A 20,060-nucleotide genomic window follows, 5' to 3' on the forward strand; every position below is an offset into this window, starting at 1 on the left:
ATTTTTTTTGTTTTTTTTTTTTTTTTTTTTTTTAAGCCTTTTCATTTGTGTGTATTCTCTGCACTTTACTGCTGCGTGGGTGAGGCGCAGGGAAGGGGGAGGAGGGTGGGGGACTGACAATGCATTGTGGAACAGAGTGCAGTTGTGGCTGCATGGGAAAGGGTGGAGGTGATTACCTTGAGTGGATGTTTTTAGGCAAGGAAAGGAGGAGAATCCGGGGTGGAGGTGGGTAGTGTAGAAGAGACCAGAGCAAACAAAGGACATTTCTTTTAGTGAGAGTGCTTCAATTTAATTTCCTTTTTTTCCATAGAAATACACTTTTGCTCCAAAATGGACCTCCCCTTTCAAAATAAAAGCAATGTTCCTCCTGCTTTGGCGACTTTACACTAGCCACTCCACGCCATGTCTGAAATATATTCTTCATTTTCTGTCCGTTCATGGAGTTTCTTTCTCGGTCATTGTCCCGTTTTGTCTTTCAGTTTGCAGAATGATTCTCCTCCTCCTTTCTTTGTTATATAGAATGCACTTTCTACTAAATTTCTTGTGTAGTTAAGAAAAATAACATTGTATATTCTTTAAAGATGTTTTAAAAAAAATCAATATACTTTTCCCCTTTGTATTTTTAACCACTTAATGTAGCATTGCGTATTTTATTATTGTATCTGGTACAAAATGTGCAGCTTTATAATGTCCTGATTTGTCTTTTTTTTGTATGTTATCTGGAGATTGAGGAGAAGTGGAAAAAAAAAAGTTGGGCCTTTTTTGATAATGTACATTTAACTGACTGCTAACTTTGAGAAGTAAAAACAAGTAGCCATGATTATTGCATTTTTTTTTAATTATTATTATTATTATTTGTTTCGGTTTCCCTTCAAATGCTTTTGGTTTACCGGGTACAGAAGAGATTTAAGTGCGAGTATTTCGCACGACGTGTTCACACTGAGCTTTTCTTAAAACTTTAGATTCCAGCTGACTGTGGCAACAGCACAGACTTTGCTTGCGGTGTTGTTGTTGTTGTTGTTGTTCCGCTCCTGCAGGGTCACTGGGTTCTTGTTGCCGAACGATGTCTGCCGGTTGAACACGACCCCGAGGGCTCAGCAAGTGACGTCTTTGCAATTTCAAAGCTTTTATTTGGCGTGGAAAGCTTCGGATCCTCTTGTTTTCGACTGCTTCCGATTCTTTTGATGTGAACGTAGGTTTATTTTTTTGTATTTATAAACTGAGCTGGACGCTCCAGTGAACTCAGTCAGGGATTTTCCAGTTAGGTAAGAAAAGGAAAAAAAAAAAAAAAAAAAAAAGTAATCCTCCAGTCTTTTCATCTACCCGTCATACCTTTCATTTATCCAAATTTCATGTAAGCCCAACAAAACAGAATGATGAGAAGAAGAAAAAAAATCAAAAAACATAACTCCAACAACCATCTTTACACATCTGTTAACAGCCTCCTCCAAGCGCCCATTATGACTGTTGCTAAAATGCCTCTTAAAATACCGTGCACCCTTTTGTTGTCGTTTTTTTTGTTGTTTGTTTGTTTGGTTTTTTTTTTTCCAAATGACGCATCCGTGAGTCACATAATCCTGTAAAGTAGCAGAGCAGGCCGATGGCTGTAGAAAAGTGTGAGTGACTCACAGTTTGCGAGTGGGTGGTCGGGTACCAAGGCTCACTTCATGAGCAGAGGAGATAATAACACGCCGTCTGTACATCTCCGTTCCCATTCGGGTTTGAAAATAGTCGGCCTCCCCAGCTGTTAGTCATTACGTCTTGTGGTGTCGGGGAGGGAGGGAGGGAGGAGGCTGCGTCTGTCGGCGGGCAGATAAAGAGAGGAGGGCTTCGCCGTCGTGTTTTTCGGCCGAGCGTTCGCTACTCTGAAAGTTGCAGTCCATTAATCACGGTGTACTCGCGGGGTTTGATCTGCGCCACTGTCTCGCGGAGAAACGAGCAGCCGGCGTAAACTCCCATGCTGCGACGCTAATGTGTCACTGCAGTTCATAGATGGAAAGCGACACTGTTTCGGCTTTGAAATGATCTAACAATTTTGATGTGCTACGTTCGTTTTATTCCCAGTCCTCCCTTCAAGTGTGATACTTTATCCCCCATTTCTTTCACCTCCTGATTACGGCAGAGGTCAAGACCGGCTTCAGAGCAGAATCTGTGTTTTTCTGCTTCGCTTGTTGTTTTCCTGACACAAATCTAAACCATCCCGTTGGAAGGAAGTGCTTGCCAGGACGACAAGATTTTTAAATCTTTTCGATAATCGCACTCTTCTTTTGACTCTCACTTTTGCAGGCGCGGGAAGCCCGCGGGACAGTTAACGTGTTTTCCCCGGCACCAGACTTCACTGGGAAAAACCCAGAATTTTAATAATAACTAATTTACACATTTCACTTTTGATTTTTTAGAGATGTAACATCACCTTTTGTAGATGCGTCACTTACAGGTTATGGCTTCGGGACACAGATCACGTGACCCGAGAGAGAAGCAAACCGACACATTTCAGGCCTACTTCACTAACATACAGTAGCCTATACAGCCCTCTGGATATAGTCTGGAAACAGAGTATTTACTTTCAGTCTTTTTTTTTTTTTTTTTCCTTCCTTTCCTCCCACAAAGCCCCCCCTCTCTCCCTTTTTTCTCTTGAAAGTGTCGTGAACGCGCGCAGTAGGCCGCTATTAAAGGGGCGGACTTAGAGGCGCGGTCACGTTCACCGCGGCTCCGGTGGTTTTGAGTGGCACATAAAAGTGAACGAACCACGGACCGACCGGCGGAACTCTGCCTCTGCACTCTTTGACATCGGACCGGAGGGACACCGGGGGATCGGAACCAGCTCTGGTGATACATTTTCTGCTTTTTGCATTTTTAAAGCCCAAATTGAAGCTCCTCTTTTATGAATTGCATGTGGCGCTCAGATGATGTTTATTTCACGAGAAATTAGCCCGTTTTGCAGCCTGCAAAGATGTACCGATTGATGAGCTGTTTTCAAGCAGATTCAGCTGATAATCAGCGTCGGACGTTTATATCTGACTATACCGATCTGCAGCCTAAAAATAACTCAAAATGTTTCGACATGGTTGCAAACAGGAGTGTCTTTTACAACCAATCAGACTTGACAGACGCAAGAAATTGTATTTTCTTGATTCCTGTTGTTCTGGGTTTTTGTACCCTGATGGTTGAAATGCACTTATTGGAAGTCGCTTTGGATAAAAGCGTCAGCTAAATGAAATGTAATGTAATGTAACCTACATTGCCTGCACGCTACACTCTATAATGCTTTAAAAAATAATAGTCCCGCAGCTACACTGACCTTTTTTGTGTCCATATTTTTCTATAGGCTAGTCATATCAAATTTGTAGGCTTTGAGTGCCTCTATAGTATTTGACTCTTAAGCCTATTAAGATTTTGCAAAGCTGCTGGGGCTCTCAATTGACCTCAATGTGATCAATTGTATAGTGGTGGTCTGCTGCCCTTAAAAGCACGATGCGGTCATGCACTCCTCTCTCTCTCTCCCCCCCCCCATGCATCTCAGTATTCATTGTGTTTCTTCCCCCCCCCCTTTCCCCCCATATAGGCACAACCAGCAGCACAGCTTGAAGGCGCCTTGATGGTTCAGAATATCTGAGGATATCCACCGCTGGAATAAACGACAATCCAAGGTCTGCAGGCTTCCATGTCTTTTCCTGCTCATTCATGTGATCTCCAGCCTCCTTGATTAATTTGCTTGCTTGCTTGTAGGATCTGCATGCAGCCCAGGTTAAATGGGCGCATGATTTTTTTTTTTTTAATTCAGATCCAGATATTTTATGCCTATTATATTCATCTCTGTTTTTCATTACGGTAGAAAGTGCTTGAGATGTTTGTTTTTTTTTCCCCCCGAGACCTGTGAGTTGGTGGATGCCGCCTCCTCTGGGCTGAAAAGGCTGCTGGTTGGCTGCTTTGCTCTCTTTATAGCTCCTTCTCAAACAATTTATATCATTACCTGTATTTCTTATTTTAAATCTTTATTTGATTTTGTTTTGCCTTCATCCAAACCCCCCACCCTCGCCTACTTACGGCTTGGGTTTTTTTTTTTTTTTTTTTTTCCCAGAAAGTCATAGCCTCCACCAGCGGCCTGCCTCACAGTGGAATGCTGGAGAGGGGAAGAGCAGGGGTGGAGAATTGACACCACTTGACAACATAGAGGTGTGAAACGGTCAATCATGGGGGAGTCAATCTTCAACTGCTGTTATGTCCCACCCAATCCCCCAGGCGAGAAGGAACCCCGCAGATCCCGGCACACAGACATCATGGCCTCCCACATCTCCTCGGACAAGCGCTTCCTCATCTTTTTTGACTTCGACGAGACCATCGTGGACGAGACCAGCGACGACGTGGTGGTGCAGGCCGCCCCGGGTCAGCACCTGCCCGCCTGGCTGAAGGACACCTACCAGCCCGGCCGTTACAACGAGTACATGCAGCGCGTCCTGGCCTACCTGGCGGAGCAAGGTGTTACCGAGAGCGACATACGCAGCGTCATGGAGAAGATACCCGCCACCCCCGGCATGCTCACCCTCTTCCAGTTCCTCCGTACCCGGCCCGCGCAGGACTTTGAGGTGGCTCTGGTGTCAGACGCCAACACCTTCTTTATCGAGTGCTGGCTCCGACGCGTCGGTGCCCGTCAGCTCTTCCACCGGATCTTCACCAATCCGGCCACCTTCAACAAGGACGGCCGGATGGTGCTGCGGCCCTTCCACTCCCACGACTGCCCACGGTGCCCCGACAACATGTGCAAGCAGGCGGTCGTCAGGGACTATGTGGCCCGCAGGGCCCAGGAGCGGGGCCGCCCGTACCAGAGGATCTTCTACGTTGGAGACGGAGCTAACGACTTCTGTCCGGCGCTCTCCCTCGGGCCCCGGGACGTGGTCTTCCCCCGGCGGGATTTCCCCATGCACCGGCTGATCACGGAGACCCATGAAGCCATGCCCGGGGAATTCAAGGCGGTCACGGTGCCCTGGGCCAGCGGGGAGGACGTGGTGCAGCGGCTGAGGAAGCTGGTGTCAGAGTAGAGGGGTGGGGGGGGGGGGGGATGGGGGGGGGGGCACAGTAGGGGCCAGCTGACACTTTAAGTGGCGTTCTCAGGTGAAATAGTCCCAGAAACTAATGTTCAAGGCAATAAAAACGCGTCTGCTGTGTCTGTAGGTGAATTGTGTCGATCTTCCACACTGTACGTGCCTCATTCGGCATGTTTCGGTCCGAAAGTCACTGCAGAAACTGAGACCCAGTTTAATATCAGCAGGTTAATGATTATTGAGACCTCAGCTGTTACCCGGAGTGAAAATCGATGACAAATCTCGTGCAAATACAATAGCCAAAAGTGTAATAAATGTATTTACATGTAAAAGATAAAACTATACCCTACAAGTTTGAGAGATTTTCCATAATAGCCTAAATATCCTTCTGTGGGACATGGATTATTTTCAAGTTTTAAACTGGGTCAGTGGGGAAATCCCTGTAATTCGCCTACTTTACTAATACATAAAAATAGCCTATTATCGATGACGATATTAATCAATTCACTGGTTGCTCTTGAATAAGAATTACAGCCCCTAAGTGTGTTTTCTGACTAAATGAAATGTTAAATTGGAGTAACACTGCCATGTAATGGCAACAGGCATTGAAATTGACCAAATAGTATTTTTATCAACATGTTTTTCAGAGTATTTGGAAATGTATGACTATATTTTGAGAGTGTATATGTTTGTTTAACTTGTTTATCAGTCTGTTGTGTCTTTTACTGTGTAGGTTCGGCCTACTAAATATGTTACTAACACCAGCAGGAATAAAGCCATCAACTGAAACCCTGTCTGTGTCTGAATGTTTTATTAAACCATCAACATTCATGTGAAACAGTTAATCATCTCCCTGATATCATTCCATGTTATATAAAGATCCCATGTTATATTTTGAACTTTGGAACTTCATTTTTCAATCACTAATAGATAAGGACACAAGCTTTACTTGTAATTTTAGGCAAATTCGATTCTTAGACTCACTACTCGTGCATAGACTACTGTAAATATGAAGTTCTGCACAAGTTGACTGGCTTAAAGTCAAATGAAGTAGACAATTGCTCAAAGTATTAATACACATTCTCCATACTGGCATTTATAGTTTCCTGATGGTTAAATTAGTCTTTTCACTGTTAACCATCAATTCTTATACGGTAGTGTAAGTTTATAGTTTCTTAACAAAAATACTGTCCTAAAATAATATGGTTTGTTTCATATCTAAATAACAGTAATTCTTTGTTTTGCACAAATTTCCGTTTTATTTTTATTTCACACATTTATACTCTGGTATCAATTTATATTGCCATCTCGGGACGAATGTTCAATGTCCTCTAGTGGTTACAAGGCGAAAGTACATACTTATAAATGTATATTGTGGAAGTCTTTAAACCAAGCCAAACAAAGCCTAAGCCAAAATCGTGAATGAAAGACTTGATTTTATTTGTCACATAATAGCATGTAGTTTGGGGGTAATCTTTCGATGAACATTAAAAGAAACACTCCAAAATCGACGAGATGTATTTTGGCATTGTGGCCACTGGAGGGCGCCGATTACACATTTATGATTTCTCACCACACGAACTTCAATACATTCAGCATAGGATGAGTTAACGGTAAAATTTAAAAAAAATTACCGTGAATTTTTTTTTTATCTGTTTACGTTTCACATAAATGACAAGCTGTGCCGTGAACATTCATTGAGGAATGTTAATTTCGAATCATTCGTAATTTTTGAGTTGTTTTAGTGATATTTCGCTGCGATATCTGCTATTTTATTCCTTTTTATTATTCTATATTATCTTATTGCTCCCTAAAAATCCCCCTTTGGGATTAATAAAGTAATTTACCTAACCGAACCTATCTGTGTTTTGAAAGGTGTCGAGTTCTGCTGTCAGCAGCCTGACCTGTGGGGGCGCTAGTGAGCTTCTTCTTCTTTTTTTTTAACGCTCACCGGATAACAAAAGAACAAGAAAACCGGAAGTAGCATCTCGTGCGCATGGCGCTATTTGAATAATCATTTATCCTGATTTCATCCCTACTTTTTTTTTTTTTTATCTTGTTTTTGAAGTTGATATTTACTGGCTGCATTATAACAAGGCGCAGGTACGTGTATTGGAGGAGCATGAGAGTCGTCAGCTGTCTAAATTACAACTCAAAACGTCGCTTTACGAGCCATTCATTCCTCTTCGCTCGTTAGCTTTGGTTAGCGTGCTAGTTTGTGGCAATACGCGTATTCAACTCACGAAAAAAAAAGCTGTTTATGATCCCTTAAAACTTCTTCTACATTTCAAGCGCAGACTTGAAAAACATCCAAAACGTAAAACACAAAGCAAAACTGAACTGTTTGTGTGCGTCCTGTGCTACAAGCGCAGTTAGCATTAGCTGTGGTGGAAATGAACGTTAACCGTCATTTAAGTACAATTAATTAATTAATATTGCAAAAAAAAAAAAACACAAAACCTGATTGCCGTGGGAGTCGTGAAGTTATTAAGTTTAAATTGCCTCAGAAAAAAAAAAAAACTTAAAAATATTCGGGTAGTTTTTTGGGGGGAAAACTGTTTTCTCACTTAAAAATTGTGTTCATGTGACTTTTTTTAAAATCTGCATTCATGTTTCTGTTGAAGTGTTGTCTGTTTAAATGTCGAGTTTCTACACTGTCATCAAATGACACCTACTAACATTGTGCCCCCCCCCCCCCCCCGGGCCCCCCTCTATCTCCTCCCCTGCGTCCAGGTCTCTACGAGATGGAGGCTGATTTGTATGATGAGTTTGGCAACTACATCGGTCCGGAGCTGGACTCTGACGATGAAGACGACGATCTGGATGCAGAGGACAGGGACGTTGATGAGGTACCGGTTCAATTTTGCACTTTTTTTTTTAAATTTCTTTTTTTTTAGGTTTGTTAACGCGGCCCGTGCTTTACGACTCGCGTCGTTTACCTTCCGCAGGGTGATGAGGACGACGACGACGAGCCTGCCGACGCTGACGACGACGTCCCGGGCATGGAGGTGGTCCTGCACGAGGATAAGAAGTACTATCCCACGGCGGAGGAGGTTTATGGGCCCGAGGTGGAAACTATAGTCCAGGAGGAAGACACGCAACCTCTGACGGGTGAGAGAAAAGTCGAACATGGATTTACGGTGAAGGACATTATACGTCACACAATGTCACTCTAAAGCCGTTTGGAAATTCTCCCGCTTCAAGTGCAAAGCTTCTTTGTACTGTCCTAAAATCTGAGTTGAATTAATAATCGAACGGTTACGAGCAAATTTCAAATAGTACTTTCGCTTGAAATACCCGTATTCAAAAGTTACATACTGTTTTTCTAGTTGTATGTTAACCGCGGATTGTCACTTAATTGTGCTGTCGACGTACTTTTTGGAGGGCACCGTGTATTTGAACCAAAAAACGGAAACGGTAGTATTTTCTCCCCGCTCCTCTTAGAGCCCATCATCAAGCCTGTGAAGAACAAGCAGTTCACGCTGATGGAACAGGAACTTCCTGCCACCGTTTACGACATGGAGTGAGTATTATGTGACGTCTCCCGTTCACATGGAAACATGTTCTGCTCTAAAAATGCCCGTGTTGATCGTGAATGCATCGGGCTGTGCGATTATTGTTCCGTACGTGTTTTTGTTGCTTACATGCATCTTCTGTGCAAGTTGAAACATCCCCTCCTCTCTCGACAGATTTCTTGCAGATCTGATGGACGGTCCAGAGCTGATCCGTAACGTCACCCTCTGCGGTCACCTTCACCACGGCAAGGTTAGAGCCGGCCTTATGGCTGCCTCCGGCTCGGCCTCTCTGAACTGTGTGTTCCCAGTCTGGGCTCCTCCTTCTGCGTTTTGCCGGAGAGAACACATGTTCCCTAAGATGAGAAATTTCAGAGGATAGGAATGTTTTGGAGCGTGTGCAAAATAACATTGCTGCACTTTAGTCTCATTTGTGGCTCATGGAAATCTTAACGAATGTGTTTATTCCCTTCAGACCTGTTTTGTGGATTGCCTGATTGAACAGACACACCCAGAAATCAGGAAGAGAGATGATGTGGATGTAAGTTTCGTCTAAAGTGATTCGATCTCTTTGTACTTCATTGCAATGAAATTGTGAATATGAAAGCAGAAACTAATATCTTTTTTTTTTTTTTTTTACTCTTTTTCAGCTCCGGTACACAGACATCCTCTTCACAGAACAAGAGGTGAGTGGTTTGGTGTGATTTTAACATAACAATGGCTCCTGAAATCCATTAGGTTATCGCACATGTTAGAATATCAAGGAACCATATATATGGAAAAGGCCACAGCAGAATACAGTTGAATTTGTCTTTTTAAAGTGAATAGGAATCAGGATCTTATTGCCATCTGTAAAATTGTTTTATCATATTTTCACTGCTTTTGTTTGGTGCATTCTTCACAGAGAGGAGTTGGCATCAAAAGCACCCCTGTCACAATGGTCCTGCCCGACTCCAGGGGAAAATCCTACCTTTTCAACATCATGGATACACCAGGTATTTTATATTACCTGAATGATTTGTTTGCTGAATGTGTATTTTGAGGTTTTGGTCTAGAAAATTATGAAAAACTTGTAAAAACAAACATTTTGTGTCCCCCCCCCATAGGCCACGTGAACTTCTCCGACGAGGTCACGTCGAGCATCCGGATCTCAGACGGCGTTGTCCTCTTCATAGACGCAGCAGAAGGAGTGAGTCACCCTCTGCTTGTTTTCCCCTCATAAACCGGCACTTCGTCTGCACATATGCCGAAGAACCGTCCACATAACCGTATAATATAATCTCTGCCCAGGTGATGCTGAACACGGAGCGTCTGATCAAACACGCCGTTCAGGAGCGTATGGCCATCACCATCTGCATCAACAAGGTGGACCGGCTCATCGGGGAGCTCAAACTGCCGCCCACGGACGCTTATTATAAACTCCGTCACATCGTGGATGAGGTCAACGGTTTGCTCAGGTAATACTGGAAGCGCATCGCATTCAGTGTTTGTAGAGCCGAAAAGTGTTTGAGGATCATAAAGGAAATAACCACATTCACATTCAGACATACAAAACAGTTGCTGATTGGTCTTTTCTCTCTTCCCTTGCAGCACATATTCGACAGATGAGAACTTAGTGGTGTCTCCTCTTCTTGGGAACGTGTGCTTCGCCAGCTCTCAGTACAGCATCTGCTTCACGCTGGGCTCCTTTGCAAAGATCTACTCGGACACCTACGGTGAGAGCAGCATTCACAAGTCTTTAACTCGACTTTATCTCGGGTATAGCTTGTACAGTATTAATTTACTCCTGTGTCTGTCTGTAGGTGACATCAACTATAATGAGTTTGCCAAGAGGCTCTGGGGAGACATTTACTTCAACCCCAAAACGTGAGTAGCTGATTTTTTTTTTGTTCAACAGATGTGAAGCCACCCTCCTCATCCTCGCCTTTGAACACATCCTCACTGTACAGTGATTTTCTCTCCTTTATTCAGTCGCAAGTTCACAAAGAAAGCCCCCAGTAGCAACTCCCAGCGCAGCTTTGTGGAATTTGTGCTGGAGCCTCTCTACAAGATCCTCTCACAGGTTGGGCATGTTGTATAAAGTTTTATTGTTTTGTTTGTTTGTTTTTTTAATTTTTTATAACAGGAAACAGCGAGCTCAATACCCTCCACCTCCATCAGGCTCAGGATAAACTTGCAAAGCTCAGTGTGTAATCCTTACCGAAATCCTCTTTGTGTCTAGGTGGTCGGGGATGTGGATACGACTCTCCCCCGAGTTCTGGATGAGCTGGGCATCCACCTGACTAAGGAGGAGCTGAAGCTGAACATTAGACCCCTGCTGAGGCTCGTCTGTAACCGCTTCTTCGGAGAGTTCACGGGTATGGCTTGCAGTCTTTTATTGTGTTTCTGTTTTAGTGGTGAACTTATTTGTTTTTAAAAGACTGCACAAACTTGTTTGCATTAGCGCTGCATTAAGTAAAAAATAATACTGCAAAGACTATCCGAGGTACTGCATCTGTAATATCTGCTCATGATCGCTATCTTAATCCGAAGATAAACGGTCACGCTTTACTAAATCCGGTGAATCTGTTCCGTATCATCGATTGACCCTCTGTGTTCTCCTTGCAGGCTTCGTGGACATGTGTGTGCATCACATCCCCTCGCCACAGGAGGGCGCAAAGAATAAGATCGAGCACACCTACGCTGGAGGTATGGACTCCGACTTGGGGGAGGCCATGGCGGACTGTGATCCTGATGTGAGTGTAATTGGAAGTTTAACAAGCGTGTCGGGTTTATTGGGTTGTGAGAAGATGCATCACTCAATGACTAATAGCTGCAATATCTTTTTAGTAGGAGCCAATAATGTTCTTTCAGCTGATCTTACAAATTAAACCGAAGGACTTCTTGAATTACTGCAAATAAACAAACCGTTAAATGCTGTGTTTTCCAGCTACTGCAGTGATATTTCAACAAGGCTTTCCTGTCCCTTTGGTATCCTTCATTCCTGCTCGACTCTCGTTTCTTGCCCAATAGGGTCCTTTGATGTGTCACACCACAAAGATGTACAGCACAGAGGATGGGGTCCAGTTCCACGCGTTTGGCCGGGTGCTGAGCGGGACCATTCAGGCGGGTCAGCCCGTCAAGGTTTTAGGAGAGAACTACACGCTCGAAGATGAGGAGGACTCCCAGATCTGCACGTTGGGCCGTCTCTGGATTTCTGTTGCCAGGTGGGTTCTCGAGGTTCGTTTTTATTATGTTTGTGAAGTCCGAAATCAATAATTGTTCGTTAAAGTTACAATTAATTCCACTGTTTTAGATACCAAATTGAAGTAAATCGAGTGCCTGCTGGTAACTGGGTTCTCATCGAGGGCTGTGACCAGCCAATCGTAAAGACCGCCACAATCACAGAGCCCAGAGGGAACGAAGAGGTAAGGAATAAACCAAAAATACCTCCTGAGGTCTTTATTAATGCCTCATGAGCCAAATAAAGCTTTACATTATTCACTCTCTCTCTCTCTCTGCCAGGCTCAGATTTTCAGGCCGCTGAAGTTCAACACGGCATCAGTCATCAAGATTGCAGTCGAGCCGGTCAACCCATCAGAGCTGCCTAAAATGCTGGACGGACTGAGGAAGGTCAACAAGAGCTACCCGTCTCTCACCACGAAGGTACAAAGCCGACTTTAAACGCCTAAGTGATTTAAAAACAAATTAAGCAATACAAATAAATACAAAATATACGTGGTTATTAATTAAGGCTGATCAAATGTAGCGCAGTGTTTTTTTTGTGAATCAGCCTTGAGCCAAATATTTGCTGAGCAATAACTTTTTCCAAAAACTGTAAGTTCAATTTCAGCCTGTTGGAGAGGGGGAAAAAAATACAAAAACCTCCTCGACAACAGGCTGCGATCTGAACAACAAGTCGGTTGCTGCTAAATGGCTGAAATATGAATTGACTCGACGTGTTTGTGTTTCAGGTGGAGGAGTCGGGAGAGCACGTCATCCTGGGGACAGGAGAGCTTTACCTGGACTGTGTCATGCACGACCTGCGGAAGATGTACTCCGAGATCGACATTAAAGTAAACTCTCTTTCTTTTCTTTAGAAAACTATGGCGACACTTCTCAAATAAGGCGGCACGGCACGGTGGTGCAGTGGTTAGCACTGTCGCCTCACAGCAAAAAAGGTTCTGGGTTCGAATCCGGTCCTGGGCCTTTCTGTGCGGAGTTTGCATGTTCTCCCTGTGCTTGCGTGGGTTCTCTCCGGGTTCTCCGGCTTCCTCCCATCATCCAAAAAAAACATGCACTTCAGGTCAGGTTACCTGGCGCCGCGGTCGTGGCAGCCTGCTGCAGCATCTCCCCCCCTGAGAGCCCCCCTGCTGTAGTGAAGAAATTTCCCCTCGGGGATTAATAAAGTGTATAAAATCTAAATCTAAATAAGACGATGACAAGAAGTGAAACGTAAACATTTATGAGATTATTTCATGACTACTAAATCGGCTAAATGTTGAAAGTGTGATATGATTATTACCCAGCTGCAGTTGAAGTTTAAGTCTGTTAAAAAGGAAGAAACGGCAGATAGGAATGAAATTATCCAACAGTGTGCTATCTGGATTTTCTTCACTATACACAATATGCATTGATCGTGACTGTTTTTTGTTTTGTTTTGTTTTTTTTAGCTATTATCGAGTAAAAATATTGATCACTTAAAGGTGATGAGAGGCCTTGCTTTCCTTCTGTGATTTTGTTTATCTCTCCCCACAGGTCGCTGACCCAGTTGTGACTTTCTGTGAGACAGTTGTGGAGACATCATCTCTCAAGTGCTTCGCTGAGACACCAAATAAAAAGTGTGTATTAAACCCTGTATTCGGAGATCATATCCAAACATGCGATGTCATGAATTCAATCTGGGGAGCGCCGACTGCTAGATTTTTTTTTTTTTTTTTTAATAACTCAGAACTCCTAAATTTTCTCATTGCTGACATGAACCGCCATCTAGATGTTTTGGGGGCATTTTTCGTTTTGAGGAGTTAAATTTATGCACTGTTTGGAGTCGGAGTCGGTCCTCCCCTCCGGCTGACTGTCAATCCAACCCGCAATGAGTGATTGACAGATGTGTGCTGTGATTGACAGGAATAAGATCACCATGATCGCCGAGCCCTTGGAGAAGGGGCTGGCTGAGGACATCGAGAACGAAGTGGTGCAGATCACATGGAACAGGTATCACCCTCAGACTCACACGTATAGAAGTGTCTTAATTAAGTTGAAGAGATATAATGTGCCTTTCATGTTGGACATGCCTGTAGATTTGACCCATTTCCTGCCGACGTGCTACCAGGCTTCATAATTTCTCCATATTGCCGTGCCATTCCGACCAATCGTTTTTTCTCATTTATCCCTCAGCAGGGATCCATGAGCAGACATTTAAGAAAGGTGACTGCTTCTTTAATTAAGTGCTGTCGGTGAAGAAGTTCCTTCTCCCATAAGAAGTGCCGCGGGCTGAAAAAGTCATTTAAAAAGTGCAGTTATTGAATTTGCAACATTGCTTTTAAATCCATAGATGTGTCACTCCATTTTTTTATTTGACAAATTATCGTGATTAGCCGAAGAGGTGAACACTTTCTAATGAGCATGGTGTCAATTTTAATTTTGAAGTTGGACGTGTTGGTGACGTCCTGGTGCTGCAGGTTGATAAGCTCATGGATGTTTATTTACAGTTTTATTTGGGTCACGTCTACAAGTTTTAAGTTTTGTAAAATGTCATGAATGCTGCATAATGTGACAAAAAGTTGTAAAATTAAGTTGAATGACCCACTTTGATCCATCCAGACCAACAGTTAACACGATTCCTGCTCCACCTATTTGTTTTTTGAAGTTCTCTAAAAACTCGGTTGTAAGAGATGCAAATGATAAAAGCAATCGTTGCTATGCATATATCTTTGTTCAAAAATGTGAACGAATACATTTTTCTTATTTAAATATTAAAGCGAAGCGAATGGCAGCCCTGTGCACTGTAAAAAAAACAAACCAAAAAAAAACACTCTTTGGTATATTGATCAGTTCACTCACAGTAATTGAATCACGCACTTAAAAGCTTGCATGAATTTTCCCGTCCGTCTCATAAAGAGCACGCATGAGCGTGTATTCTGCTCGAGTGCGACTTCCTGTCAGCGCGCCGCTCATCTGAAAGGCCATCTGGACCCGGCGGTTCCAGCAGTGCCAGCGGAGTCGCATACTTCACACACCATTATGCTAAACCTGGGTTCCACTCCTGGTCTTCCATTAACCCCCCCCCCCCCTTGCCCTCCATCCCGTCCCAGTCAACCCGTCTCCTTCATGTTCCCGCTGACGACACGTTCCAAACCTCCTTTTCAAGCCCGTCGCTGCTCTGTTTCTTCTCGTGACAGGAAGAAGCTGGGAGAGTTTTTCCAGACAAAGTACGACTGGGATCTGCTGGCTGCCAGGTCCATCTGGGCCTTCGGACCGGACACCACGGGACCAAACATTCTCGTAGACGACACGCTGCCCTCTGAGGTGAGTTTTATAGCAGCCCGGCCAATCACGGCTCATTTATAGTCTCAATTTAGACTCTGTTCAACCATTTTTATTATCTTAAATGTTGGGTCGATATAAAGACACACACAAAAACAAAACAAAAATCCATTTCCAGAGCTGAAGCGAGGTTTTCAATTTGTTTGTTTTCTTGTTGAATGACTTCGATGAATAAATCGGTGATTCAAATTGTTCAGTCGATTGATTTATCAGCAAACCATTTTTGCTCTGGAACTGCACGTTCATAGGAATCGTTAACTCATTAACTCGTGAACAACATTATATAAACGCCAATCTAGGCCGTGATGGCACTGGACATGTACAGTGGAAAGTTAATGATGGAAAAACAAGAAGTTATGGGGCCAGTACATCCACAGTTACGCCGCAAATCTAATTTCCTTATTTACACCCGTCAGTTAGGATGCAAACCCTGCAGCGATATCCAAGTGTCTTATCAGAGAACAACATCCCGGATGCCATTGTTCTCACCAATCCTGCATTGGTGTGTGTGTGTAACATCTGTAGGTGGACAAGGCGCTGCTGGGCTCGGTCAAAGACAGCATCGTTCAGGGCTTCCAGTGGGGCACCAGGGAAGGTCCTCTGTGTGACGAGCGTAAGTCCTCTCCTCCAAAGTTTTACCTCCGTTTCCCCCGGACCTCGTCCAGTGTTTCCTCCTCGATGAAATGTTTGGTGTCCCCTCCCCCCGCCCCCCCCCCCCTTCGTCAGTGTTGTAACTGAGTCTTTATTTTTTTGGTTTTGCCCCTCAGCCATCAGGAATGTGAAGTTTAAGATCCTGGACGCAGTCATCGCTCAGGAGCCTCTCCACCGAGGGGGAGGCCAGGTCATCCCCACGGCCAGGAGGGTGGTGTACTCCGCTTTCCTCATGGTGAGGTCACTCTTCTCTTCCCCGTCGGCCATTAGCGCCTCCAGACTTCCCTTTCGATCCCCACTTTCTTTAATGCTCCATTACCGTGATTACACTTTCTGAAATTTGCTGACGTTCGTTCACTTTAATTGCAGCACCAAAAACGTTCCTCTTTCACGATTTCTGGCTTCTTCCCTCGTCGTCTTTGGCTCTCGCGGTGCTTTAATGATGAATCTGCGGGTCAGCTGCACACGTGACGGCGGTAGTGTTTCTCCAGGCTTTTGTCCTTGCTTCAATGTACGGTCTCTCTCGTGTCCCAGGCCACTCCGAGGTTGATGGAGCCATATTACTTCGTGGAGGTTCAGGCTCCAGCTGATTGTGTGTCAGCGGTCTACACGGTGCTGGCTCGAAGGAGGTTTGTCAGAGGATCAAATCATTCTACGGGAACGTTTTAAAGCCTTCAGAGGCACCTCGATGCCTTTTGAAATATGTGAGTGGGGTTTTTGGGGTTTTTTTTTTTTTTTTTTTTAAATTGGTCCTGTGTTTGTCATCTGTCAGAGGTCACGTCACCCAGGACGCACCTATTCCAGGCTCTCCTCTCTACACAATTAAGGCTTTCATCCCTGCCATCGACTCCTTTGGCTTTGAGACGGACCTTCGCACGCACACACAGGGTCAGGCCTTCGCTCTGTCCGTGTTCCACCACTGGCAGGTAAGAAATCCAGAAAAATCTGATCTGGTGCAAATGCAATGAAGACATTCGAAGTAGCCGTGAAGACGTCCAGAGATTTATCGGACGGCGTGACAGAACATTTATATGATTAACTTTTAACTACTGAAAATGAAAAAGAAAGACTTTTTTTTTAAATATTTGATTGTCTGGACAACAAGTGAACCAAGTAAACATTTTATACATACATACAATAAGAGTAATATATTTAAAAAATGTGAACCTGGGATTACAGGTCAGCTGTTGTTAAATTTATTGAAACTGAAACTGCCTGCTGAGAAATGTCTGAAATAATTATGGGGATGAATGTTTTTAAACAACTAAGACAAACAACCAACTGTATTCACTTTGTCTGTTGGCATGACAACGTGGGGAATGACGACAACAAACACAAAACTGACAATAACAAAAACACATTTAATCATGTTTACATACACTAGAAACACAACAATCAAAGACAAATGACCGAAGCTGCAAGTCAACAAAATCTAAAGCACGTCCACTGAGGATATGAAGCCGTGCAGAAACAAAACAGCTTCCCGGATACATCGTTATAGATCCGCGCCCCGGAGGGGGGAGAGATCCAGCTGTTACTATGGCAACACTGTCGAGCAAAAACAAAACAAAACATTATAACAATTCAAATTGGTATTTTTCTAAATTGCTTTGTGGGCATTCACCATTGTTTGAAAGATTTTAGCGTATAAATGAGGATTTTTGCTCTGTCACCCGAACACTAATACTGTGGCATCTTTACTTCCTCACACGCGCAAAAAAAAAAAAAAAAAAAAAAAGATGGAAAGTTGAGCAGCCGAGTGACCGACCTCGTGCACATGGCTGCCACTCCGGCTCAGCCGCTTTTGATGCGGAGTGAAGCGGAGTGTCGAGTCATTACATTTAAAGTGGAACGCGGTCGTCTGTCCGCCGTGTCTTGACGTGTGTTTGTGTCGGCACTCTGCAGAGCTGCGTCGGTAAAAATTAACTCCGCTTAGGGTGGATTAATACTTTACTGCAAAATCAGGAAGGGGGTTCTCCTCAGTGCAAATATTTAATACGTTTTATCCTCCTAACTTATGTTTTATCCCCTTGAGGTGAAAATATTTCTGGCATGAAGCTAGACATGAATTATTTATTTACTTGCTTGTCCAAACGGTGGAAAAATAAAGATGCGTAATTGCTTAAGCGATCCTGTGGGGATGTGAAAACTACATGAACGCCCACTGATGACACTCTGCAGAACAACCTGTATCAACAGCATCGTCACGGTCACATTATTCCGGTCCAACAGTATATTAAAATGCGTTCCCTTAATGTGTTTGTGTCATGGATTTTCCCCTGAAATGGGGAATTACTTGTCTCAATATAAAGCATCCACGTTGTCAGATTTCCCCCGGCGATAACTGCTGAATTGCTTTTGTTAACATCAGCAGAAATATGTCATTTGTCGTTTTGACGCCCCGTCATCCCCACTCCCCCTACCCCCCACACCCCCAGTGTCATGATTTATTTCCACACGGGGCCGGCCTCGCACTCCTTTTTCCCGGAGTGCTCTCCCGGGATGCGGTGCCAATCACCGCCGCCATCTATCCTCAGATTACTCTTTTAAACGGCGGCCCGACCGGAGCCAGGCGACACTCTGGATCTTCTCGTCTCCTCTGGTCTGACAGAAATTAGTCCTGCTGCCACATATTGATTCGGCTGCCCTAGAAAATATGAATAACACAAGAGTCCCCGAACTCTGTTGTCCGCCCCATTAAACTGAAGAAACTAGATTGTGCCTGGCTCGTTAGTTTGGTCATGCACGGCCTGTGTTGGCGTGGTAACAGCACAGTGTTGAGTTACTGTTGTCCATCTGTTGATTGGGCTTCAGCCACTCCATTGATTTCTCCCCCCCCTCCTCCTCTCTCTCTCTCTCTTTCCTCCAGTTTTAATCCTTCCCCGAGGCTGAGATCGTCTTATCCAGCCTCCCCTCCACCCTATTTCTTTCACTCCCGACGCGTCTTCTCTTCCTGTTCTTGGCATTTACAAAATGTATCGTATATCCACGACAATGAGATCACTCCGTGAAGGTCAGGCCGTGAGCTCCTTAAGATAATGGTTTCAGCGAATCATTTTGAAAAGCCCGTGAACGCCCGTTCTCACTCGGCCTGCTAACGTGGCGTCGATGCCGTGTTGGTCGCAAACCGAAGGAGTGACAACACTCGCACAATGCGGCTTCTTTTTTTTTTCATCACGTTGATGGACGGGCTCCTGACTCGGTAACAACGGGGACAGACTTGCAACTCAATCAGCTATTTAATGAAAGGTTGAAGGCCGCCCCCCCCCCCCCCCCCCGCCCCCCATCAGAAATGTCCAGTCAGCGCGTTAACGTTCAGAGTTTGACGTGTTTCATGTTGTCAGATTGTTTCTCGCACTCCGCGTGGCCGTATGCAAACAGGAAGAACTCGTCTGTTGCCCCCCCCCCACCGCCCCCCGGGTGTCATAGTTGTATGGTTTTCCTTTCAGATCGTCCCCGGTGACCCCCTGGACAAGAGCATAGTGATCCGGCCTCTTGAGCCTCAGCCCGCTCCTCACCTGGCCCGAGAGTTCATGATCAAGACCCGAAGGCGCAAGGTCAGCCTTTTTTTTGTGCCCTTGTTTATTTTTTTTTTATTTTTTGGGGGGTGAAAATTAGCTTTATTTCTGCATAACTAATGTTTTGTGTTTGACGCTCTGCAGGGTCTGAGCGAAGACGTGAGCATCAGCAAGTTCTTCGACGATCCCATGTTGTTGGAGCTGGCAAAACAAGACGTGGTGCTTAACTATCCCATGTGAGATCGCAACATTCGCCGCAGCCAAAAACCCAAAACCTCCACAAGTCAATCAACATCAAATCCTGTTTGTTTGTTTTTTAAAGGATATTTGGAGAATAATCGTAAATAAATTCCAGGTTTTACACGAGTGTTTATTCTGGATCTCTACTGCTGGTTTATTAACTTGTCCTCTGATTTTCCAACGGAAATCAGCTCGAAAAATAATCTGACAAAAGGAGATCGAAAACCTTGGTAATACACAGACGTTATGGAAGCAACAAACATCACAGAAGTTTGTTGCTTCTCGTTTTTCTCTTATATTTTTTTTTTTATATGTAAAAATTATCATTGTTTTTGTAGAAAAATTATCTTGGAAGTTTAAAAAAAAAAAAAAAAAAAAGACTTTAGATGTTCGATCTGATGTATGTCTGAATAAACGATGCGTGTAATTCAAAGATGTTGTTGTTGTGCTTCTCAACGCTTACAGTCATTTTACAGCGACTCCCGAGTCGTACATTTAAACGGGCGTGTTGCCGTTCGGCGGGAAGCGCGAGTGCGGCGGACGCCGTTTTTCTCGTCTTCGGGTCGAGACGA

General features: G+C 44.2%; 3 protein-coding genes across 5 annotated transcripts in view; 2 read left to right on the forward strand and 1 right to left on the reverse strand.

The window, feature by feature from the left end:
* Positions 1 to 20,060, reverse strand: part of rprml (reprimo-like) — a 245,653-nt gene that overhangs the window by 199,913 nt on the left and 25,680 nt on the right. The window lies entirely within an intron of this gene.
* phospho1 (phosphoethanolamine/phosphocholine phosphatase 1) lies at positions 1,216 to 5,831 on the forward strand. 2 transcript variants are annotated; one of them, XM_069709139.1, is made up of 3 exons: positions 1,216 to 2,829; positions 3,566 to 3,650; positions 4,082 to 5,831. In XM_069709139.1, exon 3 carries the CDS (start codon positions 4,194 to 4,196, stop codon positions 5,037 to 5,039), a length of 846 nt encoding a protein of 281 aa, XP_069565240.1. In that variant the 5' UTR covers positions 1,216 to 2,829; positions 3,566 to 3,650; positions 4,082 to 4,193; the 3' UTR covers positions 5,040 to 5,831. The 2 variants fall into 2 exon arrangements, with proteins under 2 accessions (XP_069565240.1, XP_069565242.1); XM_069709141.1 differs by having other exon boundaries at positions 1,217 to 2,829; positions 4,243 to 5,831.
* eftud2 (elongation factor Tu GTP binding domain containing 2) lies at positions 7,018 to 19,921 on the forward strand. The gene is made up of 28 exons (XM_069709050.1): positions 7,018 to 7,145; positions 7,776 to 7,891; positions 7,991 to 8,153; positions 8,487 to 8,565; positions 8,732 to 8,807; positions 9,030 to 9,095; positions 9,205 to 9,240; positions 9,459 to 9,549; positions 9,661 to 9,743; positions 9,845 to 10,011; positions 10,145 to 10,269; positions 10,357 to 10,420; positions 10,526 to 10,616; positions 10,776 to 10,911; positions 11,162 to 11,289; positions 11,567 to 11,760; positions 11,850 to 11,961; positions 12,059 to 12,199; positions 12,508 to 12,609; positions 13,292 to 13,374; positions 13,661 to 13,747; positions 14,935 to 15,061; positions 15,605 to 15,692; positions 15,847 to 15,965; positions 16,265 to 16,359; positions 16,503 to 16,656; positions 19,180 to 19,287; positions 19,393 to 19,921. The coding sequence occupies exons 2-28, from the start codon at positions 7,787 to 7,789 to the stop codon at positions 19,486 to 19,488; spliced, it is 2,916 nt and encodes a 971-aa protein (XP_069565151.1). The 5' UTR covers positions 7,018 to 7,145; positions 7,776 to 7,786; the 3' UTR covers positions 19,489 to 19,921.

The sequence above is a fragment of the Brachyistius frenatus genome, unplaced genomic scaffold (genome assembly GCF_029030835.1).
Source record: "Brachyistius frenatus isolate BFR_SWC_R1_liver_20210118 unplaced genomic scaffold, ASM2903083v1 Contig_80, whole genome shotgun sequence".
NCBI classification, from domain to species: Eukaryota; Metazoa; Chordata; class Actinopteri; family Embiotocidae; genus Brachyistius; species Brachyistius frenatus.